Source organism: Protobothrops mucrosquamatus, unplaced genomic scaffold, assembly GCF_001527695.2.
Source record: "Protobothrops mucrosquamatus isolate PMUCROS unplaced genomic scaffold, P.Mucros_1.0 scaffold7, whole genome shotgun sequence".
Lineage (NCBI taxonomy): Eukaryota > Metazoa > Chordata > Lepidosauria > Squamata > Viperidae > Protobothrops > Protobothrops mucrosquamatus.
This window is the reverse complement of record NW_015386394.1, coordinates 2841475-2868109: the sequence shown is the minus strand read 5'-3', so window position 1 is coordinate 2868109 and position 26635 is coordinate 2841475. Positions and strand designations below refer to the sequence as shown.

The 26635-nt window shown below is 41.1% G+C and overlaps 2 protein-coding genes across 3 annotated transcripts in view; one reads left to right on the top strand and one right to left on the bottom strand.

Moving 5' to 3' along the window:
* AP2A1 (adaptor related protein complex 2 subunit alpha 1) overlaps positions 1-23563 on the top strand; it is a 33730-nt gene extending 10167 nt beyond the window's left edge. Inside the window, exons 4-24 of one of the 2 annotated variants that reach the window (XM_029283010.1) lie at positions 1137-1330; positions 1873-2002; positions 2645-2746; positions 5618-5726; positions 6327-6477; positions 7238-7406; positions 9668-9805; positions 9963-10145; positions 10739-10836; positions 11198-11429; positions 12187-12351; positions 13052-13212; positions 13862-13918; positions 15813-15884; positions 17515-17597; positions 19351-19440; positions 19569-19692; positions 20253-20369; positions 21516-21585; positions 22013-22147; positions 22377-23563. In XM_029283010.1, the coding sequence (XP_029138843.1) occupies positions 1137-1330; positions 1873-2002; positions 2645-2746; positions 5618-5726; positions 6327-6477; positions 7238-7406; positions 9668-9805; positions 9963-10145; positions 10739-10836; positions 11198-11429; positions 12187-12351; positions 13052-13212; positions 13862-13918; positions 15813-15884; positions 17515-17597; positions 19351-19440; positions 19569-19692; positions 20253-20369; positions 21516-21585; positions 22013-22147; positions 22377-22454 (2658 nt within the window). In that variant the 3' untranslated portion in view covers positions 22455-23563. The remainder of the gene's footprint in view (positions 1-1136; positions 1331-1872; positions 2003-2644; positions 2747-5617; positions 5727-6326; positions 6478-7237; positions 7407-9667; positions 9806-9962; positions 10146-10738; positions 10837-11197; positions 11430-12186; positions 12352-13051; positions 13213-13861; positions 13919-15812; positions 15885-17514; positions 17598-19350; positions 19441-19568; positions 19693-20252; positions 20370-21515; positions 21586-22012; positions 22148-22376) is intronic. The other variant, XM_015810190.2, reaches the window with a different exon arrangement.
* Positions 23564-24872: 1309 nt separating this feature from the next.
* Positions 24873-26635, bottom strand: part of FUZ (fuzzy planar cell polarity protein) — an 8997-nt gene continuing 7234 nt past the window's right edge. Inside the window, exons 10-11 of the mRNA XM_015810188.1 lie at positions 26199-26300; positions 24873-25757 (exon numbers count right to left, since the gene is read on the bottom strand). Of these exons, the coding sequence (XP_015665674.1) occupies positions 25552-25757; positions 26199-26300 (308 nt within the window). The 3' untranslated portion in view covers positions 24873-25551. The remainder of the gene's footprint in view (positions 25758-26198; positions 26301-26635) is intronic.

The following is a 26635-nucleotide window of genomic DNA, read 5'->3' as shown; positions in this document are numbered from 1 at the left end:
TCGCTCATTGTTTTGATTTTCCATGTGAAAAGTAAATGACACTTGATAGATTTCAGTGGAGGGAAAAGGCTATTAACAAATGTGTAAATTTATCTGGAAGATTCTGATTCTGAATTATATATTATATATAGATTATCCTATTCATCCTCCAATATTGTTATGCTGAGGTTTATTTAATCCCCCCCAACAAACATTTCAGGTTGAAGCAGAGAGGATAATTGGCACACAATCAGTCTGGGTTCTACTAAATCTAGTCTGACCTAACTATATACCATACTAGCTCCAGGAATGTACAGTCAAATGGCTGGGTTCATTGCAATATGCTCTGCCTAAAATTTAAGTAAACAAAACATAGTTGCTGCATATACATTTGCCTAAATAAGAAACCATATTGTGATTTCATGTGATGGCTTAGTTTACATGTACTATGGCAAAGCCTTCATTTCTGAAAGTTACTGAATGCAAAAAATCAAGTTACAGCACTCAAATGCACAACTCCTTCTAGCCTCACTTTCATAATCTTATGGATTGTTCCCACCTTGATTGTTACTTTATGTGAAGTCGGCCTCAGAGGAGATTTGAGTATTCCATTTTCCCCTTTTCCCTACTAGTGTAATAAGATGCATTTTTTGTCTTTGAATTAGGAGCCATTCTGATAAGGAGATGAGAAGTATTATTATTCTCTAATAAAGCTGTAGATGAGCTTGTTGAAAGTTGAAAAAAGGAAAAAATACCCCCCATGCTTAGTCAGGCAGCTAATGAAAATGCCAGAGGAAGGGCCTCTACAAACTTGTGTTCCGTGGAGGAAATTAACATTAATTGACTAGCACACTCTTATCACTTTGGGGCATCTAGCCAACCTTACAACAACCCTTGTCTGCTAAAGAACAAAGTGATCCTGGGCATTCCGTTTGCCTCATTGAAGTAGGATTGCGGGAAATGCAATTGTTCCTAACTACAACTCCCAGCATTCCTGATCACAACTATACTGGCTAGGCCTGCTGAAATTTGTAGTGCAGCAAGATTTGGAGGACCATTGATTTTCTACTCCTATAATAAAGGTATGCCCCTGGTTGTCCTACAGTGCTTAATTTATCTTTTTGTTCTTTCTGTTCCTTTTGTATCTACTCCTCTAGGGCTACCTGTTCATTTCAGTGCTGGTAAACTCCAACAGTGAGCTGATCCGTCTCATCAACAATGCTATCAAGAATGACTTGGCAAGTCGCAATCCCACCTTCATGTGCCTGGCCCTACATTGCATCGCCAATGTTGGCAGCCGTGAGATGGCAGAGGCCTTTGCTTCCGAGATTCCCCGAATACTGGTGGCTGGGTAAGATAGAGTCAGTACAGGAAGGACTTATGGAGTAAGATGGGTAGTTTTCATTATGGTATTTAGGTATATCAGAGGCTGATTTATTATGTTACTCACTACCATGGCATTATTTACACTATTCTGACCCCATCCCAGACTCTCCAGTTTCATTGAAGCTAAAATCCCCAGAAAGGAATAGTGAAAACTTCAACAATTGTAGCCTGGATATACCCAAAAGGCCTGGGTCTGGGCAGATTTTAGCAATGTTCTGTAATATCTGGAGATAGTACAACACCAAGGGTCTCTCAATTGAAGCTTTTGGGAATTGTGGTTCAGCAATATCTGAAAGGTCTCAATTGCTCATACTTCAAATTGAGGAAGATTACAAGAGATTCTCCAATACCTCAAGCAACAAGCATTTTCTCTATTATCAGCTGCCTGATCCTTTTATCTGGTAATGTCAAAGATTGGACCTAAAACCTCCCATTAGCAAGACATTATCATTGCTCTGATAAAATACCAAGTATCTGACCCTTTTGTTTGTCCATATTACACCTCAGTGATACCATGGACAGTGTAAAGCAGAGTGCTGCCCTCTGCCTCTTGCGCCTCTACAAGACTTCACCTGATTTGGTGCCCATGGGAGAGTGGACCTCACGTGTGGTGCATCTTTTGAATGACCAGCACATGGTATGTTGTCTCTTTCGACTTCCCTTCTTTGGACCCTTGCAATTTGCATATGGTATGTCCTCCCAATTTATTCTCATGTAGTAGAGTCCCTTCAATATTAAATTCTTACTCCCTTAAATTCAGGAACCAAGCTACTAAAAGAGGTGTACTCATACCATGTATGTGAAAATTTCATTAATGTAAAATCTTCCTAATTTTGTGACTTATTGTATTCCAACAATCAAGTTTATTTAGTTAATATATGCTTTGACATACTGTACATTATGGTTACAGAAAATGATTTAATTTAATAAGATTAAATTAATAAGAACACAGGTTATAATAGTCAGACTTTTATATTGGCCTTCTTCCAACTTGATGCCTTTCAGATGTTTTGGTCTTCAGCTCTCATCATTCCCATCCTAGCTGGTGTCCTCACATAATGGTCACAATTGGGCCTGGCTCACTTAGCAAAAATCTTGTCATTCCACTGTAGTAATTTCCTTCGCAATAGTTAAGCAATTCACCTGTGATCATTAAGCAAGACATTACATGACCACAGTTTGTGATTTACTGCCAGTTTCTTCATTGGTCGCTTGTTACAGCTCCTATAGAAGTGGTCTCAATTTTCCATCTTTCTCCCTACACTTCCTCACAATACAGGGTGTGGTCACAGCTGCTGTCAGCCTCATTGCTTGTCTCTGCAAAAAAAATCCTGATGACTTCAAGACATGTGTCTCTCTAGCAGTATCCAGGCTCAGCAGGGTGAGTGAAGAAAGGAGAGCCAAGAATCCATTTCTTTGCTTAGTATTGTTGCACTGCCATGTTTTGTTTCAGCATTATTTTAACATTTGTGATAGTCCCAAAGGTGCTTTTCCAAAAGACAACTGGACCTTCTTGGTTTTTTCTTTGAAAACATTTTTCTTCTCATCCAAGAAGCTTCTTCATTCCTAACTCAATGGTGGGGAATGGAGAGATTTATATTTTTTGCAGTCATCTGGTCATTAGCACTTTAAGGGTCAGTTGTTAGCTCTCTTGAGATTGGTTGAGGCCACTTGGGGGTTTATCTGTATCCTCAGAGGCACCTGATTCAGAATGCAAATGAGTGTGGGACTTCTTGGGACTACTGAAAGGACTGGAAACAGAAGATAGGTGGTGTCGTATTCCTTCCCCTCTTTTGAGAAAGGGCTGTTCAATTTTAACACAGATGGCCTCTTTGACATCTCTTTCAAATCAGTGGTCCTCTCTGTCCAGAATGAGAACTTTGCTGTCTTCAGCAAAGACAGAGTGGCTTTGTCTTTCAGATGTAGATGGACTGTCAAATCCTATTCTGATGGGCTTGTTCTCCTGTGTTGTGCCATGTATTTGTGAAGTGGTTGTTTTGTTTCTCCAATGTACTGCGTTGCACTGCATATAACATGTTGCTCAGTTTGTGTCTGGGTGTTTTATACTTGGGGTGGACAAGTTTCTTCCTTAATGTATTCTTGGTTTAAAGTGCACACATATATATATGAGTTCAAAATCTTTCTGAACTTTTCAGATATTCCTGCAACATATGGAATGACAACATTGCTCCGTTTGATGTTCTCTTCTTTGTCTGTTATAGAGGAGTTCCTGCGGATCTTTTAGTATCTTTAATGAAGATCCAATTGGGATAGCCACAAGTTCTGAGGGTTTCCTTGATGTATTTTTGTTTTTGTTTTTTTCTTTTCCCTCTTTGCTGGTAGGCAAACTGTCAGCCCGATGGTGTAGGGTTCTGCTCACTCCCAGTTTGTACTTCAGTGGGTGGTGAGAATCAAAATGTAGATATTGGTCTCTCTGTGTGTGTGTGTTTTCTGTAAACTTCAGAGTTAAGACTTCTGTCTTCCTTAATATGTACTGCACAGTCCAGGAAGGCCAGACTATTTTCCTTAACATCTTTCTATGTGAACTTAATGTTCCTGTCCACAGTGTTGATGTATTTGGTGAAGGCTTCCACATTTTAATGTTTTAATCTTGACCAAGTATCATCCACATATCTATACCAGTGAGTGGATAGAATTCCTATAAAGGAGTTTAGGGCTTTTGTTTCTACTTCTTTCATGTGGAGTTTGGCCACAATGCGGGACCCCATGATACTCTGATTCAGGTGTCAAACAGATAAACCCCCAAGTGGCCTCAACAATTCTCAGAGAGCAAACAACCGACCCACAGAGTGTCAGCGACAAGATGGCTGCAAAACAATATAAATCCTTTCATTTTCCACCATGGAGTTAGAACTGAAGAAGCTTCTTGGATGAGAAGCAAAATATTTTCAAGAAAAAAAAAACAAGAAAGTCCAGTTGCCTTTTAGAAAAGCACCTGTGGGACAACCATGATCTGGATGATTGAGAATCTCCAAAGACACTTGTGATAGAATTTATGTTTGTTGGAAAACCATAATGATCCTGGAATCCATTTTGACTAATTAACAGTAACGGCAACAATTCTTTATTTGGTTATAGATCAGCAGGAGAATGCAGAAATCGCAGTTAATTAAAATAAAATACAAAATAAGGGAAATAAACATTACATAAATATTCTAGAATGTCTAAAATATTATGGGGGCTTAGAAGCAAGTATATAGCATCAGATGGAGACTACTGAGTAGTACTTGACTGAAGACAGAGAGATGGAGTCAGATTGATATAATAATAGCATTTTAAGATAAAGCAAATCAGAATGACCAGGTTATTTAATAAAAAGTGGAAACAACAACACCTGGCATGCTCCTGTGTGACTAATTAAGGCGTCTGTGCATGAAACTGCAACATCTTAATTCTACAAAGAAAATACAGTGACCGTTCTTTTTCCCCCTTGTGCGTTCTATTATTTGTTGGGTGTGGATTGTCTGAGCTTAGATACCCAAAAGAAGGCAATGACGATTGCAGACAAATTGGGTGGATGACAGAGAGGACAGCATCCTAGTCATGGATGATGGAGGGACAAAAGGAGGAGGTCTTTGATCTGGAGTCTTGATCATTTCCTTTGTTCAGAGCTATGAGCTTGCCTGCTTTGGAACAAATATCTACTTGAGAGCAGAGCAGCAGGTTGAGAACACGGACAGTTGCCTATAGGATGTGGAGGAGGATTTCTTGGAGTTTCTCCCATTAGCTTTCCCCATTAATGGCAGCTTCTCTTCCTGGCTGATAGCTTCCTCCATTCCCTCCTGCTCCTTTATTAAGACTGTGCAAATTGTTCACATGCTGCAGTAAATGCAATATTTATTCAGACAAAATACAATATAATGATAGAGCAACAGTGCATATGGATAGATAAGAGGTTTGTGTTCTCCAACTTCTTTCTGCCAAAGCTAAGCACACAGTTCTTTGTTCTTTTGCTGAACGACACGACTGTTTTCTTTTTTTTAACCATAATAGTAGCTTGGGAAGTTGGGGCCTTGAATTGGGAGTAGTGGTATAAGGGCCATTTGTCGTCCTACAGTTTGCCCCTGAGTCTTGTGATATAGCTAATTTTACTCAGGGAGTTGTGAACCACAATTTTTTTGTGATAATGGCGTAGTGATCATTGGGGAATATGATTGTTTTGATAGACCAGATGTGGAGATTCTGACCGGCTCTCTCTCTGGGCTCCCCTGCTTGTATCCTCTCCTTTCAGATTGTCTCTTCAGCCTCCACAGACCTCCAGGACTACACCTATTACTTTGTGCCAGCCCCTTGGCTCTCAGTCAAGCTTCTGCGGCTGCTGCAGTGTTACCCTCCCCCAGGTAACAAATGCTCAGTGAAGTCAAAGACAGCACTGGAATATGCCGGCTTCCTGGAGTAGAATATTTGCCTGAACGTCTTGCCGATTTCCTTAGTAAAAGGCACAGAAGCATCACATCTTTTTATTATTAATCTGTTTTACCTCGTTTTACCCCTTCATCACAACACCAATTTTTATTTATAATTCAGGATAATTGACTGCTTTGAATGCATTTTGGCAAATAGGATATGAATTTAATAAATAAAGTTTTTATTTAAGTCTCTTTTCTAGGCCTGTTTAAGGACCTCCCTTTTTCCTGCTCTATTAATGAGCCTGCACAAACATTGTGCTCATGCCTTTCCTATTCTCCTCTCCCTTGGCATTTGATGAAGGAAGAGATCCTGATAATACCTATTATTTTTCAAATATTCCAAAAACACTGAGCTTTGGTTGCATTTCCCTATGGAGACTTTCAGAACAACAGAGAACGGATGGCCAGATTGATCCTCGGGTTGAGTGGAGAGATATGATGAATGACTTATAGGGACTAGGATTCCTACTTATTAAGCTAACTGGCATCCCTCCAAAGTTGCTACTCTTTCATACTTTGTTTTCTCTGCAGAAGATGCAGCAGTGAAAGGACGCCTGGTTGAATGCTTGGAGACTATCCTCAACAAGGCTCAGGAACCCCCCAAGTCCAAGAAAGTCCAGCACTCTAATGCCAAGAACGCTATCCTCTTTGAAGCTATCAGTCTCATCATCCACTATGACAGGCAAGCATCTAAGTTGGTTTGGGGTACTAAAAGTCTATTAGATTGGAGCTGGGGAATGCATTCTCTTTCAATTCACATTGGCAATGCCATTCTCTTTTGGAGGTGTGCTGTCCTCTATGCACCTCCAGAGCTGCATTCATATCCTGTTCTCCATAACACTCTGCTTCTCCTCAAAAATGCTCACCTTGTTGCACAACTCACTTTTTGAATAGCTCCATTGATACTGTTGATACATTGGAGACCTTTTGAAAGCTAAGTTGCAATGGGATGGTGGGGCGAGGATACGTGTCTTTGCAACATTTGAGGAGGGGAGAATTAGCCAAAAGAATCCCCCTAAATGCTCCTCAGCTCAGAAGATCTTTTTTATAAAAGCAATTTGGTTTCAACAAACAAGCAGATTAAAAATTCTGATCAATTTGAGTTTTCCCAATTTGTGGAGAAGGAACAGGATTTGGCTTAGACATCAGTAGGCTAAACAGAAACAATATAATCTCTCTTTAGCCCACAGACCCAAAATTCTTCAGTACTGCTTTGATTGATCCAAACCTCTGGGGAAAAATATTGTGTGACTTTCAGCAGAGCCAGAGAAACAAATAGAACCATGAAAACTGAATAAAAAGAAGAAAGAGTGGTTTTGTAGAATGAGATGGGTTGCTGGCACACTGGAAAAGTTGAGAGACTCCATAGTCAGGCTGAGCTACATACAGAATACTCCCTGCTGCACCTACTCTGGAATTAATCCTGACTTCTTCTTCTGCAGTGAACCTAACCTGCTGGTGCGTGCATGCAATCAACTAGGCCAGTTCCTGCAGCATCGAGAGACCAACCTTAGATACCTAGCACTGGAGAGCATGTGTACCTTAGCCAGCTCTGAATTCTCACATGAAGCTGTCAAGACCCACATTGAAACAGTTATCAATGCTCTAAAGGTCAGATTCTGAAATTGCATATGCAGAGCAAAATGAGAAAAGCAACTTTCATGGGGAGTGAAGGCGTAAGACTGAGTGAGAGTGACTTCCCCAAATTTCTTAGTTCTGTTTACAGATAGTGAGGGAGAATGCAAGCTCAGTCACATAGCCATTTCCCAAACAAAGTTCCTTAGTAACTTCTCTGCTATTAAATGTAATTTCTATTAACAGTGAATGAAACATTTATACTATGTGTCATAATCTTAGCACCTCATCCTGGATTGATAGTAGGCAAGGTTAAAAGAGGTTGCCACTCCAGCCTTAAATTACAAAAAGGAACAAACTATGAACTCTGGGTTGCATAAGGCACCCCAGCCTCCAACTTGTGGGTCCAAGATTGTACCACTAAAATTCAGTAGCAGAATTTTCAATCATTCAATTTTTAGCTTTTTTCTCAGCAAATAATAGGTGAAAATACATCTGTTCTTTAATACTCCTTGTAGCCATCTCAGCACTACCTACAAGAATGGGCTAAAATTCTCATGCACTCCAGTGATTCCTAGATGTTAACACATAATTCAAATATAACGAAAATTAAAATGTCCACAAGTGCTAAACTAAAACAAATTACACATTACTTCCTGTTAACTGGAGATAATGTTCTCTCTCTCAGGGCTTTTCAACTTTTTCACCGATTGTACCACTTTTAGAATATGGCAATATTCAAGTACCACCAGTCGCCTAGCAAGGTGTCAAAAACTTGATGACCCCCCCCAAAAAAACCCCGGAAAAAAGTGATAAAGTACAGGTAGTCCTCACCCCCCTTTATATCCTCTCTTCTCTCACTCCCTTTAATATCCTCTCTTCTCTCATCCCTTTAATATCATCTCTTCTCTCATCCCCTTTAATATCATCTCTTCTCTCACCTCCTTTAATATCCTCTTTTCTCTCACCCCACTTTATATCCTCTCTTCTCTCCCCCTCAGCAGGACCCAGGCCACTCTCAATCAGCTGGAGCTGTGCACGCTGATCCTGGGCTCTCCGCAGGACCCAGGCAGGCAATGCCTCTCGCAGCTCCAGCTGAATCTCTGCCTGAAGACTGTGTGCGGCTGCCTGCCACCCCCAATCAGCTGGAGCTGCACGTGCTGATCCTGGGCTCTCCGCAGGACCAAGGCAATGCGTCGTGCAGCTCCAGCTGAATCTCCACCCGAAGACTGTGTGAGGCTGCCTGCCACTCTCAAGGCCACTGCCAATCAGCTGGAGATGCGCTCTTTGATCCTGGGCTCTCAGTAGGACCCAGGCAACATGCAGTTCCAGCTGACTTTCTCAGAAGCCTGTGCGGCGCTGCTGCCGCTTCACCTCATTCACTGTTACACTTTTTTTTACAGTGCTGTTCAACCCGTCGTATGTGTAACACCTGCCAGGTGCCAACTTACCACCTGTGGTACACATACCACCGGTTGAAAATCCCTGCCTAGTTAATCCCCAAATGACTTCAAAGAACTCAGTTTTAATCAACTTCGGCAAGATTACCAAGCTGCTCTAACTTCTAAACTAAGACTGTCTCATTGCTCCAGAGACATTAGTGTAAAAAAGTGTCTGCAGGACACAGCCCCCTTTCATCTCATAGGAGAACTACCAGTAGCTTTTTCTGGGAAGAATGTATCAGAAGTGTTGGTTTCAATAGGAGAAGCAGTCCTGCAAGTATCTGGCTGCCAAGACATGTAGCGCTTTATTGATTATAAACGGTCCTTTGATTTCACCTAGAAACATAACTGGAAATCAGCTTGCACAAGTAATAGAAGAAACAGAATCTTAACAGAGAAAGTTAAGTCTGTAGCAAGCGCTGCTAGTTGAATCCTACAACTAACTACTACTTGAGTCTTTCTACTAAAAATTCCTTTCTTACTGAAAATTCTGTTTCATATACAGAATTTACAGTATCTAGATTTTAGGAACCATATTGCTGCATTGCCATAACCTCTGTTCCTTTTGTTGTCTTTTGGGAATTGTTATTAGTTTAATGATCAGAGAGTAATGAACCACAAAACTGAGATAAAGGGAGAAAATAAGAAAGAGAAAATCCTATTGAAAGGGCTGGTCCATCTTTTTAATATGACATACTTTTAATTCTTTCTTGTATATCTAATCTTTTGCATTGATCTCATTAATACATTTTGCAACTTGTATCTGCTTGAGTTAAATTGGAGGTGTAATTGGCACTTAATTAATGCTGAAGGTAAAAGGTCTTGTCTCTATTTAACCTCCATCTCCTTTCACAGACGGAACGGGATGTGAGTGTGCGCCAGCGAGCTGCCGACCTTCTCTATGCGATGTGTGACCGTACAAATGCAAAGCAAATCGTCTCAGAGATGCTTAGCTATCTAGAAACAGCAGATTACTCAATTCGTGAAGAGATTGTGAGTAGGGGTTGCCAACTCATTGGGAAGAGGAACCTGGGTCTTTTCATCTCATTAGATTGCAGAGAAACAAAATGCCTGCCTCAACATGAAAACTGATATGGAGAGGGCAAACCAGTTGGGAGTTGACAGCAGCATTTTATTTTTCTTCTGTCAGGTACTGAAGGTGGCTATCTTAGCTGAGAAATACGCAGTAGACTATAGTTGGTACGTGGATACTATCCTCAATTTGATCCGCATTGCTGGCGACTATGTGAGTGAGGAGGTGTGGTACCGTGTCATCCAGATTGTCATTAACCGGGATGATGTGCAAGGTTATGCGGCCAAGACAGTCTTTGAGGTGGGTGGTCTTGACTTGGGACATTGGCTATCCCTTCTTACCTCTCTAGAGTTCTGAGGAGAAGGCTTTGTTTTCCCTCCTTTCATGAGTATGTGAGTCTGGCTATAAAAACTAGATGGATTGTCCATTCTTATTTCATTGTTCAAACATATGTGGCCATAGATAAGAAATAAATGTCTTCAGGGGACACTTAATGAAGACTGAGCATCTTCAGTGTCTACAAAATGCTAAATATTTATTGATGCTAGGGAATGAAACTTAAGTGTTCTAAAGTAGATTAGGGCTGATTGTGAAGGCAATATTATGAACTTGGAAGGTATAACTATTGAGCTTTATACACATATAGTTTTGCAGTATGTTTGATGTTGAATATATATGATTCTGGAATGTCAGAGTTTATCAGTCAGTCTAAAAGAGTCTGAAAAACTTGAAGTTGATCTCATGGGATTGGTTAGGGAAAGAGCTCAAAGAATATCCAACCTGCTCTTCTTTATAAAAGCAATGATGTCGTAATAAACAAAAATAGGAGTTTATTCTCAAGTTGCATCTACCGAACTGCCCATCATGCACTGTATTTGCTTTTATTTTTCTAGGCCCTCCAGGCTCCTGCTTGTCATGAGAACATGGTGAAAGTTGGAGGCTACATCCTTGGGGAATTTGGGAACCTCATTGCTGGGGATCCCCGTTCCAGGTAGATAATATGAGAGGAAATGGATTGACCTGGGGTAGAGGGTAGGGTGAGGTGAGATAAGAGTGGTTTCTATGGGGGGGAGGGGAGAGAGCAGATACTGGAGATTGTATTGGGACTGTAGCATTCAGAATTCCCAACCAGCCTGACTAAAGAAAATTCTAAAAGTTGCAGCCTCAGGACATCTGGAGGACTACATCATTCTCTTGTTTTACTTATTATGGGGCACTTAAATTAAGGAGGATTGTCCCATTGTTCTTTGATGTTGTGAGGAAAGCCTATGAGAATGTTTCCTTCACATTTCCTCACCTGAAGATCTCAGGGGCTCTGACTCATGTTGTCTCTGTTCTCCTTTCTCCACCAGCCCTCTGGTTCAGTTCAACCTCCTCCACTCCAAATTCCACCTCTGCAGTGTTTCTACTCGGGCCCTACTTCTCTCTACCTACATCAAATTCATAAATCTCTTCCCTGAAACAAAGGGCACCATTCAGGAAGTGCTACGCTCAGACAGCCAGATCCGCAATGCTGATGTGGAACTGCAGCAACGTGCTGTTGAATACCTCAAGCTCAGTTCTATTGCCAGCACTGATGTCCTGGTGAGGGAAGAACTGAGAGAGGGGCACTGATAGCCCCGTCTCTCAGGGAAATAGATTCTTATTTTTTTTCCTTATAAATACGTAGTTGCAGCCATCATCTGAGAAGATCCAGAGAGCACTGGAAAAGAGAAAATATGAAACTTCTCTTTTGGTGGAATGAAACAAAGTGTTACACTTTTGTACTTGGTCCAAAGCCAGTTTTTACCCTTTTACCTGAAAGTGGAATGGGCTAGGGTGGAACTTCAATTGAACACTGGCCTTTGAGAAGTGCATTACAGTGATGCCTCCAAAGGAAGTGGAACTAAAATTTCTAGCCTATTTGTTTCCTTTAAGGAGCAGAGATGGGATTGAAATGCATTGCCTAGAACCAATATATAACATCCCAGAAAAGCATAAATGCAACTATTTGCAATGTTTGGGGGTTTAAAAAGTACAAAATCACACTGCTGGGGGAAGGGGGATTGTCTAAAAGAGATATATGGGGAACCTCCTATGAAAGTCAAGCCACTTACTCTGCATTAGAGAAGTTCCAGGCAGGTGACTAGTCCATTGCAGAACAAACATCATAGAGAAAGTGGATGGCTGCACAGGGCCGGTATAATAAAGCAGATAGTTCTCATGCAGTGGGTGGTCACATTGTCTTTAGGATTTTTTTTTATTTGTGTAACTCCCAAGTTCCAGTCTTTTCTCATAAGTACAAGGTTGATTGACAGGGCATGTTGGTACTTGTTTCCAATTTTCACCCTTACTGCTTTAGGCTACAGTACTGGAGGAGATGCCACCATTTCCTGAACGTGAATCTTCCATCTTGGCAAAACTGAAGAAAAAAAAGGGTCCTGGGGCTGGCAGTGAGTTAGAAGATGGCAAGAAGGATCCAAATTCTGAAATCAATGGAGGCATGGAGCCCTCAGCCAGCACTGCTGTGAGTGCAGGGGAAAAAGACAAGGCTGGAAATGGAGAGTTGGGGGCTTGGAAGGCTGCGTAGAAAGAAAAGGATGCTGCATATGAAGTCTGTGGGAAGGGGAATAAAAAATAGAAAGCACAGGAAGTAAGAATTATAAGTTCTGATCTCTTGCAACCCTGTCAGATCATAAAGCAAGATTTTTCACGCTCTACTCATTTCCTTCAATTACACCAACATTTCGGTAGGTACGATACGAAATTTTAGTAGATGTCCTTTGATTATCATATGTAATTTACTGTATCACCAATAGCAGCATTCTTTTCTACTCCTGCTTGCTCTTTGCCAAAAGCTAAATTCATATCTCGGAGGGCAGACAAACGAGTTGTGTTATCTGCAATTTAATTTCAAGTCTAGTTTGCATTTTTTATTCTTTTCACTGTTTCCCCTTGCCTTTCATGTCAACTAAACATGAAACTTTTGCAAACATTTTAACAGGATCATTAAATCCCAGAGTAAAGAACTGTAATGAAACTGATATGGAACTTCCAGGAATACTTTAACTGCAGATATTTTATCTTGACACAGCACAGGAGTAAAGAACCCAACACCTGATCTTTATTCCTGTTCCTAAGGTAGAGATAGATAACCGTGTTCAGTTTCTAAGTTAGGATCAGGAAAACACTTTTTTCTGCCCCTTATTGTTTTCTTTTTCTTGCAGTCAACGCCATCCCCATCTGCCGACTTGTTAGGTCTCCGAGCCACACCAGCGACTGCATCTGGTGTCCCTGCCAGCACTGGCAACCTTCTAGTGGATGTTTTCTCTGACAGCCCCTCTACCACAACTGGTCTGGCCTCTGGTGCAGAAGAGAATTTCCTAAGGTGAGATGGTGACTCAGGTCCAGGCTGTCTCTGCCCCAGCCTTCCTAAGAAACAGAACAGGGATCGACGCATTGGATCAGCCTAAGCACATCTTGTTGTCAAGGGAGTGCCAGTCTTTTCTAGACAACTTCTGGGAGCTCAGAGGATACAAGAGTTATTGCTCTATCTATCCAGAATATAGATTCTGATCTATATAGCTGTCATGGATGTTTGTGAGGAATGAATCATAGTGGTTGAGTGCCTTATTCCATGGAGAAAGTTCATCATCTGCTACCTAATCTGAGTAGCAGTTGACGGGAGGGCTTCTTGTGCTCGAGATCTTCATCCAAGAGTAAGAGGGACAAAGTAGGTAGATATATAAGTGCCTGTGTTTGTAATAATGACCATGTTATACATACATCTTTGGATAGAATAGGCAAGATTGATCTACAGGTGTTCATTTACAAGTAGCTTGGGAGTTTTGGGCTTCCTTTCTAAAGATGGGCAAGAAGCCCATGTCAGTTCTCATGGCCTTGCCTTGTTCTCTGTCTTGTGTGTGAGAGTCTCTCTCTCTCTCTCTCTTTCTCTCTGTCTGTCTGCTGCCTTTTTGGAATGGTTTCCTCTCTCTTTCTCTGTCTCCTTTTCACACTTCTTACCTTGGATGAAACAGTGACTTGGAGGCAACTCCTGAGAATCCTGCATCCCTATTGGTGGAGGCTGACACAGAGTAAGGGGTTGAATCTTTCTCTCTTCCCCCCCCTCTCTCTTTCATCTCTCCCTCTTTCCTCTCTCTCTCCCTCTCCCTTTCCTCTCCCCTCTCTTTCCTCTCTCCCTCTTTCCTCTTTCCTCTCTCCCTCTCCCTCTCTCTCAATGTAACATGTGATGTGTAGAGAGTCTCTATACAAGAGCTTATAAATGTGCTCTCTGTAACTTTGTCCCATTTCTGCTCCATTCAGTATCACTGCTCACCCATATGCTTAGAACTGCCTCCCAGAATACCTGCTCCATGGCTTCCTTTTTTCCAAATTCTGCATCAGAATCCTTTTTTTATGAAACATTGGGGACATTTTTCTATTCCCCATGTTCAGCTGGAAATAGCCAAATGTAAGCATGTGCTACTCATAACTTTGGCATTTTCCTTCTGTTTACCCCTTGATTTCTTTATGATTTCCAAGATAAAATTTAGAATTAAGATTGCAGGAGCAAGAATCTGTCCATTTGGACATTAGAAACTACGATACACTTATAAAATAATGGTTTACGTAGAAAAGAGGTGAGTGGAGTGAGAAACACTCCAGGGCATTCTTGATGTGTTGCTAGATTAGGAAGAGACAGTCTGGCCATATGGAATATCTAAGTCAACCACAGTTGCCAAAAATCATCAGCAGGTTTCTTCTTAGTTGAGGTGAGAAAAAAATGAACATTTTACATAATGGTACTCCTAAAACATTGACATTGTTATAGTAACAACAACCCCAAATTCCCAACAAAAGTGTAATATAAAAAAGAGGCCACCTATTTTATGTGACACTCACATATTTACAAAGTCCTTCCTTGCCTTCCACCTGTAAAGAACAATCCTTACCTACCAGAAAGATGCTATAGCCTGTAGAGTTTGCAATCTAGAGCTTTTCCTAAACCACCATTTGATCTAATCCTAATTCCTAACTGTTTCAAACTCCTTCTGTGCTTCATATGATCAAGAACTTCAGAATCCAGAACATGGAAACTAGAAAGTCATGAGCCTTTGAGTAGAAATGAGAGAGCCATTGGTTTGCTTCAGTGTGAAGTAGGGCAAATTATGGACTTCAAATATAGGAAACCTCTTTTAAGGAACTTGAGTCAGATAGTAATTCAGAATTGGGTTTCTTAGATTGAGAATAAATTGTGATATTTCAAGAAGTCAGGAAATCCAGATTATGCATAAGGATTTCTAGATGAGAATCCATTTGAAGCAATACTTTAATTAGATCAATTCAGAATTATAGAATATGTACCATATATTGGAAAAACTCTTGGTTCCCATGAATGTCGGACTTTTTTTCTTTCATTGACTTTTAAATGTGAGGAATGTGAATTTGTATACTTTAGTGAAAATATAAAAACATAACATATAAAAGGTAGCTTGGCTCTCATCTTTTACAGCAGGGGTGTCAAACTGCTGGCCCATGGGCCGGACGCATCATGCAGAAGCCGCACCCACCCCATTGCCACCAATGGCAAAACTCTCCCGATATGTTGCGCGACATCATGTGATGTTGCGAGTTTGACATGTCTGCTTTACAGGGTCAGGAGTTCAGATGTTGTTGAATTACTGCTTCAATCATCTCCCTAAAACCTGGTCTGGGGTGATACAAGTAGGAATCAAACAATATCTGAAAACCTAGGATTTGGAACCTTTCCTTTATAGTATTTTTCAGGAATACTCCACGGTTCTTCTGCCTTGGTACCTGCTCTGTGGCATGTTCTCTCTATGTTTAGATGCGTGTGGTTTCATTACCTCCTCCTTTTCTCTTTCTGATACTAACATGGTGCTATACCAGGTGACTCATCTTTTCTGCTCTTTTTCTTCCTTGCTGCCAACTGCTGGCCCCTTTGATATGCCCCTTCACCACCACCAGCTCAGGGGCTGCTGCTTCTGTCTCTGAGGACTCTGCTTTGCCTATTGCTGAGGCTGATGAACTGCTTCACAAGTAAGATCCTGGGGTAGGACTGCGACTCCTGAATGCTGGGATTTGGGGTGGGGACTGGACTAAGTGCCACTTCCCTTTGACATATGTGTGTGTGGTATGGCTTCCTTTGACCTGAAACACTGATGCTAGAAACCTCAGTCAAAAACAGATCATGCCAGACAAATCTTATTGCATTCTTTGACCAAGTGACAAAATTAGTGGACCAGAGGAATGCTGTGGATATAATTTACTTGGACTTCAGTAAGGCATTTGACAAAGTAGACCACAAATAGAAAAATGCGGGGTAGAAAGCACCACCACCAGATGGATCCGTAGCTGGCTGACCGGCCGTACTCAGTGTGTGGTCCTCAATGGAACCGCATCTACATGGAGGGAAGTGTGTAGTGGGGTGCCCCAGGGCTCTGTTCTGGGCCCAGTGCTCTTCAACATCTTCATCAACGATCTGGACGAGGGGATAGATGGGGAACTCATCAAATTTGCAGACGACACCAAACTGGCAGGCTTAGGATACAGGAGGATCTGGACAGACTTGAACACTGAGCGCTATCTAACAAAATGAAATTCAATGGTGAAAAAAGTAAGGTTCTACATTTAGGCAAGAAAAACCAAATACACAGGTATAGTATAGGGGGTACCTTGCTCAATAGTAGTAACTGTGAGAGGGATCTCGGAGTCCTAGTGGACAATCACTTAAATATGAGCCAGCAGTGTGCTGCAGCTGCCAAAAAAGCCAACACAGTGCTAGGCTGCATTAACAGAGGGATAGAATCAAGATCACGTGAAGTATTAATACCACTTTACAATGCCTTGGTAAGGCCACACTTGGAATACTGCATCCAGTTTTGGTCACCACGATGTAGAAAAGATATTGAGACTGTAGAAAGAGTACAGAGAAGAGCAACAAAGATGATTAGGGGACTGGAGGCTAAAACATATAAGGAACGGTTGCTGGAATTGGGTATGTTTAGTTTAAACGAAGAGAAGGACGAGGGGAGACATGATAGCAGTGTTCCAATATCTCAGAGGCTGCCACAAAGAGGGAGTCAAGCTATTCTCCAAGGCGCCTGAAGGCAGGACAAGAAGCAACGGATGGAAACTAACCCAAGAGAGAAGCAACCTAGAACTAAGGAGAAATGTCCTGACAGAACAATTAACCAGTGGAACACCCTGCCTCCAGAAGCAGTGAATGCTCCAACACTGGAAGTTTTTAAGAAGAGACTGGACAGCCATTTGTCCGAAATGGTATAGGATTTCCTGCCTGAGCAGGGGGTTGGACTAGATGACCTCCAAGGTCCCTTCCAACTTTATCATCATCATCATTATCATTATTATTATCATTACATAACATCATTCCCTGTTGCATAATTTCACCTCCAGCAAGTATTCTCCAGATGGAATGGTTGGGAAAAAATTGGCCATCTTTGCATAGTAGATAAATTTTAACGTATGAGCTTAAGGAATTAACAGGTTGAGCTCGATATCTTAGTGGAAGGAAGGGACGAATGGTTTTATATCAAAATTGGTAAATGTGGTGAAAGTGGCTGGCATTACCAGTAGAAATGACATGTACATTTACAAATAATGGGTAGTCTCTGCCTGCTTCTAATCAAATCTTCATGAACTATTGCAGATTCGTGTGTAAGAATAATGGGGTGCTCTTTGAGAACCAGCTGTTGCAAATTGGGGTGAAGTCAGAATTCCGGCAGAACTTAGGTAAGTATTTCTAGAAGGTTGAGTATAATAGACAAGTTCAGATTTGTTCAAGACTCTGAACCACCACGTCTTTTGACCTTATATGAGGACAACCTTCTTTAAAAAAAATGGATACATTATATACAAGAAATAGCCTTTTTTGAGTTGAAGACGAAGATATGTTGTACGGTTAGGTGGATATTAGGATTATATATTCTGGTCTCAACATAATATTTTTGTGAGGAGCCAATATGAGGTGAACAGTTTTGTGATACCTAGTTTCCAGTCCCCACTCAGCCATGAAACTAAAAAAAAAAAAAAAACTTCCGTATTCGCTAAGTTGTTTGTTTTAGACAGTCAGACAGACAATTAATGTATATGGCTGCCCATACTATTTGCATGTGATTCTGGTAGGCATACATAATTAAAACTAAGTTCAACCATTAAAACCAATTAAAAACTACAGTTAAAAGCTACAATAAAAAGATAAGAGATAGGGCAATCTAAACATCTACACAGCACAACCATTTAATGGGCTTCACATTTCCATGAGATTCCCAAGTTTTGAGAGTATTCTAGAAGGCCAGCAGAGTTAGGGCTTCTCTCACCTTGGGGAGTAATAAAAGTTCCTGAGGGGGGTGCCATGGTAGAAAAGGGTCTCTATTGACTCCTGCCAAATGAATCTCCTTGGTCGATGGGACTCAAAGCATACCCCTTCTGAGAGACCTGATGGGATGGGTAGATTAATTGGAGAGAGGCAGTCCCCCTACAGTGTTAAGCCCGATACTTTCCCCTTACAAAAAGGTACAGTTGTCATTGCTAGGTCTGGCCTGATCTTTACAGCCCTTCCCCAGACTCTATAGCTGTACCCCATCTTGCTTAAAAAAATATTTTAAATCAACTTTATTGTGTGATACCTTATCAGATATTTCACTTATAGTGCACTAAGACAGGAAGGTTTTCTACTCTGCATGTGTACCCATTATCTGCACAAACACATTTAATCAATAATGGGTTAATACTGAATTAATGCGTTTTTTGGATTTGCGCCATCTGTTGAACAAGAACCAAACAGAATGGTTCATACAACTCACAAAGCCACAAGTAGCAAAAATGAATGAAGCCTAATAGCATTTTAAGATTTTTGTGTCTTACTGGTTTGGGTGAATCCATAGTCTTTAACTGTAACAGTTGAAAAAAGAAAAGAACATTTTGCCTAACTTTCATAAACTTAAAACAAGAGAGAGAAAATGAGGAAAGGAACTGATAAATAGAAATGACAGTTTCTAGCACAAAGATAGGTTGGGGGGGGGGGGGAAANATAGGGTGGGGGGGGGGGGGAAATGGCACAGCCCTAATTTAGATGGATTGTGAGAAGGATGTATTCTTTCCAGTCTAACACTAGCTAAATGTGACTGAATTCACAAATTATTTAATTGTAACAATTTGTGTGATTTACTTAAATTAAATTAGGCCATTTTATTTATAGATTAGTTAATCAATGAACGCAATAATCTTTGATGGCATCACAGAAATATACTTTAATAATAGTTAAAATCTCAGAATAATGGGAGATATTTAGTCCCTCAAAATCACACCATATTGTTTTTACATTTACTTTGGTTTGGGGGTTCTCTGATTGATATCAGAGTCATTGCAATACCAACTCCAGACTTGTTTATTGTCTGAATTCAGGCACTTGTAATTAAATAAACTATGATGTAATGCAGTGTATGGGCCACAGATATCCCATAATATATTACCATCCTTCCAGGCCGCATGTACCTTTTCTATGGGAACAAAACATCCGTCCAGTTCCAGAGTTTCACCCCAACAGTCAGCTATCCTGGTGACCTACAGAACCATATCCTTTTATGTATGGTGCTAGCAGTGAGAAAAAGAAGAGTTCGCTGGGGTGGTTTGCAAGTCCTCAGATTTTCTGTTTGTGCACTGCTCAGAAGCACTGGTAACCTTTTCCTTAGCCCAGTTCACAGCTCAATATTCAGACGAAAGCAGTGGAGCCACTGGTGGAGGGAGGGGCTCAAGTTCAACAGGTCCTGAACATTGAATGCCTGAGCGATTTCACGGAGGCCCCCCTTATCAACATCAAATTCCGGTATTGTTGCTTGATATCTCAGTCTAATCTTCAATTCTAAGGAAGAAAGAGTTTCTATATTTGAGTAATCAAAGGCATTCCAAAGTGGTTACGGTCAGACCTTTGTGCTTGAACAGAGAATACTGAAGAGTCAGAATCTGAAAAGCTGGAGAGGCTGGGCCAAACTAAACAAGCAGTACTTCCAATAATCACTCATTTGCATCTTAATCTTTGCCTTGACAAGCATTTGCTTTGCTTCATCCCTGTCCCCGACATTTCCGTGAGCTGCATTTTGTAAAATTCCATCAGCCACAAATTTATTATATCATATTTCTGCTAATTATTTCAAGATATGCTTAGACTGGTCAATATTCGAGGAAGCCCCCAACAGAAAACAATCCCACAAACCTGCTTCCACTTTTGATAGTCAGGGGCCCCTAATCTTAGGAAATGGATATGGCCAGTAGTTAACACTAACCTCATTCTTCTTGCCTTTACCCCCCTCTTTTAAAATTGTCAATAATGTTATTAAATAATATGAACTCATGGGTCTGTTTGTCCTCATTTCTTATTTCTGATAGCTATGGTGGGACATTGCAGAATCTCACTCTCAAATTGCCTATCACTGTCAACAAGTTTTTCCAGGCAACAGAGATGCAGTCGCAAGACTTTTTCCAGCGCTGGAAACAACTCAGCTTGTAAGTTTTCACAATATGAAATATCTGGAAATGAGGATTCAGAAATAATAGTTTGTATATAGGTAGTCTTTGAATTATGACCATAGTGGAGCTTGCCCATTATGGTCGCAAGGGGTAATGGTCATAAAGCAAGATGATCTTGCTTAACAAACCTTATTCTTCCTGATTTGGCTGTTAAACGAATGTGAAGGTTGTTAAGTGGAGCAGGAGATGCTTTGTAAGTGGATGAAACCCTGGGAGGCCTAGAGTAGGCCCAAGCCTACCTATCCTGGCCTCCCAAGATCTACCCCATCCAGAGATATCCCATTCTGTTTCTTGCCCTTGAAATCCCCATAATCCTTGGGTCTGCTCTCTCTCCTCCCACTGAGTCCCCACAGTCCTTTTTCCCCCCCAGTCAGGTCCCCATGGGCCTTTTCCCCCCATCCACCAGATTGGAAAGTCTGCAGTGCTGTGCAACCACAGTAGGTCAGGCAGCCATGGGGCGATTCCAGAAGCAGCCACCATTTCTTCAGCAACTAGAATTCGATGCAATCGTTTAGAAAATGGAAATAAAAAATGTACCATGCAGCCATTCATATTGCAGTGCTCCAGAAAGCTCCTGAAATCTTCAAAAGGCAAGTGTGTGATGAGTGACAGGAGCTAGAGAGGAGGCCCAAGTCCTACTGGGACCGGGGGGGGGAGCTGTGGTGACCTGGACCCGGAGATAGGTGGGGGAAGTGTTGCAGCACCCCTGTAGTCAGTTATAAAGGCAAACAACTGCAGGAGAGCTGCAACGGTTATAATTTCAGAATGGGTCATAAGTAACTTTTGGAGGATCCACCATAACTTCAAAAGGTCATTAAGCAACCAATCATTAAGCGAGGACTACCTGTATTTGTGAGAGAAAAGGGGACATGAGGTGGGTTTGTTTTTTGGAGGGGTGGGGATATTTAGTATTTTTCAGCTGAATAATCAGTGAATAAGAATACACATGACCTTGGCAAAGTTCTGCCTTTTTTGTACTTTATCTTTGCCTTTTAAAATTGCCACTGTGACTAAATGAATGGTTCCATTATCACCGTGTATGATTGAGGTACAGAAAGCATGCAACAGGATAGATGACTAGAAAGATAGGACCTGAATTACTGATCTGATACTCTTCTGCAGGCCACAACAGGAAGCTCAGAAAATCTTCAAGGCAAATCACCCCATGGATTCAGAAGTGACAAAAGCAAAGGTAGGTTGTTTTGAAAGGCTATGAAAAATTTGCAAGCTTTTATTTCAGCGAAATTAATTCACAGTTATTTTAATTTCAGATTAGAGTATGTCTAGTAATTTGCTCAGATGAGTGAAGGTTAAAGCTTTGGATATTGTGATTGTCCAGAGCAATTATGGAACACATTTCCTTCAATTGTTTAGTAATAGTTTGGGAATATTAGTGTATTATATTTAGGATTGTTGATTTTTTCATTGATCACCAGATTTTTTTCTTATGAAAATTGGCATAACTTCAAGCTAGAAGAGGCAGCCATTGTATAACTGAGACAGTTTTGCAGGTATACCTTTCTCCCATTATTAGCTTTCTATGAGGGGCATAATTTGCAGTGAGACCCTCTCTTATGATTGTATGAATCGAATTAAGTTCCAGTCTGTTCCTCCAACAGCTGTTAGGTTTTGGCAGTGCACTCCTGGAGAAGGTGGATCCAAACCCTGATAACTACGTAGGAGCTGGGATCATCCAGACAAAAGCACTACAGGTTGGATGCTTGCTGCGACTGGAACCCAATGCTCAGGCACAGGTGAGGGCTCCTGAGACCTCTGGGACTGAAGGCCTGAATTCAGGCATACAAGTTGGCACTGAAATAAAAGCATAAAAATTGGAAAACAGATTTCTGCGAGCTCTAAGGAAGTGATAGGAAATATAGATAAAACTGAAGATGAAAAGCTGAAAGCTTACCAAAGCACCAAGCTACTTAGCGACATAATGTTTAAGCTCTTTTTTTAAACCAGCTTTCCTTCATCCTGCAGATGTACCGGCTGACCCTTCGTACCAGTAAGGAGTCTGTTTCAAAGCACCTTTGTGAGCTGCTCTCCCAGCAGTTCTGAGGCATCTGCCACACCATAGGAAGGGGAGGCCATTCCTGCACACTAGATGCCTCTGTCCATCTCATCCCAACTCTCTCCAAACCAGGGGCCTCCAGAAAGACTGTACTGCTCCCTGCCTGTTATTGTGATAACCTCTGTGTTCTCATTGCCTAGCCCGGGCCAGCATCAAGAGGGATAAGCAAGGGGGGAGCAAAAGTATGGACCCTTGGCTGGACAAAATCAAACTGGGTTAGGGGAAGGATGCTGGGTATTGGTGCAGGGCATTCTTTCAGTAGTAATCATCCCCTTGGGCAAAAGGGCAATTTTTGGAAGAAAGCTAGCTTTCGTCCCATGCTATAAACTGGTCCATCTCATTTTGGGATGAGGCTGATATCTGTGGTCTTAATTCTTCACCCATTACCACTATTTTTATATGATTTAAGCTGGCGTTTTAGTTTTGTTTACAGTATGTATCTTTATTTTCTCACCCATGGACTTTCTCCTTTCTGCTGAGGAAAGGGATAGCTTCTCTGGCTCCCCTTGAGCTGGCTGGGGGGGGAATAGGATTGTGTGGGTATATGGCAATGAGGGGGTATTCTTGTAGGCAGTTGTTTTGTGTTTCTTTGCCTTGTGTGTTTTCCCCAGGGATGGGGATGTAAATTCTCCTTTTCCTTTGCTATGATCATTCCAGTGTTACAGTTACGTGTATTTGTGGGAACGTAATTTTGACAGCAACCTGCCTCTTTCTTCAGCTCTAGAAGGAAACTACATGAAAATGAGAGGAAGAGAGACAATTTCTTTCCTCTTCTGCCTCCCCTCACCATCTTTTCAATTCCCAGGAAAGAGTGCCTCAAGCAGTTACAAGAGTTTGGGAGATAGACTCTGGAATGCTGCCCTCCGTGCATTTTGGAAAAGAGAGGGGAAGGGTTTAGATCATGTTAGTTTGGGGGTGTCCCAGCTTCCCATGCTGGCCCGGGCTCCATGTTCCTCTGCTGTGTAGGTGTTAACTAGCGCATCTTAGTTTATCTGGGTTTTGAATGCCTGTATCTATCTCCATGTGACTCTAATAAAACCGTGAGAGTGGGGGAGAGCCAGAATCAAGCCAGGCTGGGTCACCCCCACACCGCTGACTGATTTGTTGCATACTGCTCTTTATATGTGGACAGGGTAGAAATGGATAGAGAATAGTCCCATACAATACATTATATTTTCAGTGTGCCTGGCCCTAGCATTTGCAATAGGATGTTCAGCTAAGTTGTATGGAACTAGTTACATATAAGCTTAAGAATTAAGCCTCATCAGGATTCCTTTCTCCATGTGGTGGAAAGTATGGAAATTCTGTCTTCCTTTGTGCAAAAACAGACAAATAAGGGTGACATGATAACAGTGTTCCAATATCTCAGGGGCTGCCACACAGAAGAGAGAGTCAAGCTATTCTCCAAACCACCTGTAGGCAGGACAAGAAGCAACAGATGGAAATTAATCAAAGAGAGAAGCAACCTAGAACTAAGAAGAAATTTCCTGACTGTTAGAACAATTAATCAGTGGAACAACTTTATTTACAACCATTATTGCCTACAACCGCATTCCAATCCCAGTTAGTGTTGTGAGGACTACCTGTAGTAGTGGAGGAAGGCATTTTCCCACTCCCACCATAGATAGTTTTAAAAAGTGTGACAATTAAAGTGGAAAACAATCATTTCAGTTATGTTCCTCTTAGAAAGCACAGTCTTTGCAAAATTCCACTTTCTCATTATTTTGCACTTTGAGATTTCCAACACCTAAGGCCAAACAGTGTCATGACCAAAGTCTTTGGAGAGAAAAAAATACTGCTCACTATGATGACTCTCTCCCCCCTCCCACTTCTATACACTTCAGTGTCCAAGATGCAAGTGAAAGTCTCTCCTCTGCATCTGGCCACCTGGTTTGGTTGGCTTAACTCCCTCAAGACTCATTAGAATATTTTAAAAGTATGTAGATCAAAATGGCCCTACTCAGTATACTTTTTATTATACGGTGAAAAAAACTTGTATATGATCAAGGCTCTGTGCATGTCCTAATGAAACAATGACAAGCAAATGCATAGTGTACAAACAGCTGGCTGTAAATAAGGGTAGTATTAATTTCAGTTAACATAACTCTCTTCCCTCTCCTCCACCGATTAATACATAGAGGTGTCTTCTATTCGTAAGTAAAAATATCAACTTTGCACATTGATTAGAATGCAGTACTGCAGGCTAATTCTGCCAACTGCCAGTTCGATTCTGACCAGCCCAAGGTTGACTCAGACTTCCATCCATCAGAGTTCGGTAAAATGAGGACCCAGATTGTTGGGGGGTAATATGTTGACTTTGTAAAATTGCTTAGAGATGATGACTGTGAAGCACTGTGAAATGATATATAAATCTAAGTGTTCTTGCTCTTGTTATGCTGAAATTTAAAAGGAAAATTTAGTTCTATAATTTTAACTGTCACAGTGCAGCTTGCATTCCTATTTATTTATATCCCACCTTTTATTATTTTTATAAATAACTCAAGATGGTGAACTTACATAGTATTTTCTCCTCTTTTCCTCACAACAATCCTGTGAGGTGGGTTAGACTGAGTGTGAATGGCCCAACGTCACCAGTTGGCTTTCGTGCCTAAGGCAGGACTAGAATTTGCAGTCTCTTGGTTTCTAACCTGGTGCCTTAACCACTAGACGAAACTGGCTCTCAAGATTAATTGCTGAATTCTACATAATCACATCATAGTTATGGCCAAGACTGGCCCAAGCACTTTTCTTGATGTATAATGTATACTAAGTTATAGACAAAATTATGTAAGTGCATAATGTTCATTAAGTTATGAGAGACAAAATTCTTACCTACAGCTATTTTTAGCTGTATTGTCTTCTACTTACATAAAAAGGTAGAAGGAGAATGGAATTGCATTGAATTGTTCACTTTCGCCTGTTTCTGAAAGTACTTCCATAAATTCAAACTCCTTTTCTACAGCCTAATCATCAATTGCACAGAGAAAATTTCATTACAACATTTGAATGAAAAAAATGTCATTCTAACTATATTGAGGGGCTCTAGCTCACCACTCCAAATTTCATCGGGTTCAACAAGACAACTCAAAAGGCCGAATCTTCAGCTGTGAGAGCCTGTAGCGTGCAGGTTGCTAAAGATCGTAAAGCAAAGGTAGGTACGTCTGTCTTCAAGATTAAGAAGAGCTGGTGCTGCCTCCCATGGATAACATAGGCTTTGTGCGTAGTGTAGACCATATAACAGTGCTGAGGACAGTGGGAGAAACCAGCATGAAAGTCCTCCAGCAGAGGGACTGAAGAAAAGAAATATTCATTTATTTATATTCCACCTTTATTTCTTTTACACATAATTCAAGACAGTGAACACATCCAATGTATTTTCCACATCGTATTTTCCCCACAGCACCCTGTCTTTTGATTATGTTCTACAGGAACCCCTCAGGTTTGGTATACTCCAAAGAAATGCAACAAAAAGATCAGCTGTAGCATGCACTATTAGATATTAAAAAATACTGCTATTTACTCTAAAAAGTATCTCAACTTTCCACTATGTTAGTTTTATTAAGGAATATAGTGACTAATTTGTCATGTGCAATACAAGCACAAATTGGGAAATAACTTGGTGCCTATTGATTCTTTTAGTCACGCAGGAGTTCTTCCAATTTTTATGAACAGTCAGATGTTTAAAAGCTCAGTGTGCAAATATTTTTCTCAACAGAAAGGTGGGAACATACCTGTGTTTTCTTCTTGCTTCTCACAAGGGAAGTATAAGGAAGTAACTAAAACATAGAAAGAACGGAGGGCACAGAGCCGATTCTTTATGGACATTTCAGATCCTATAAGGAGGAGATCAGGATGAGATTTCAGTAGGCCACCCTTTCATATGCCATAAATTGTCAGTGTTTTATGATTTTCAGAGTTATTAGAATAGAAGGGGTCCTTAATTTATCCTCTCCTAGTATAAGTCTATATGAGCAGGTCTTGAGATGATTATATGGGAGGAGTTTGACTCTGTGGCTCCCGAGGATGTGGACAGGATCCTGGGGAGGCTGAATGCGACCACATGTTTATTGGATCCGTGCCCCTCCTGGCTGGTACTGGCGGCTCGGGAGGGTACACGAGCCTGGCTCCAGGGAATTATAAACGCTTCTTTACGGGAGGGTGTCTTCCC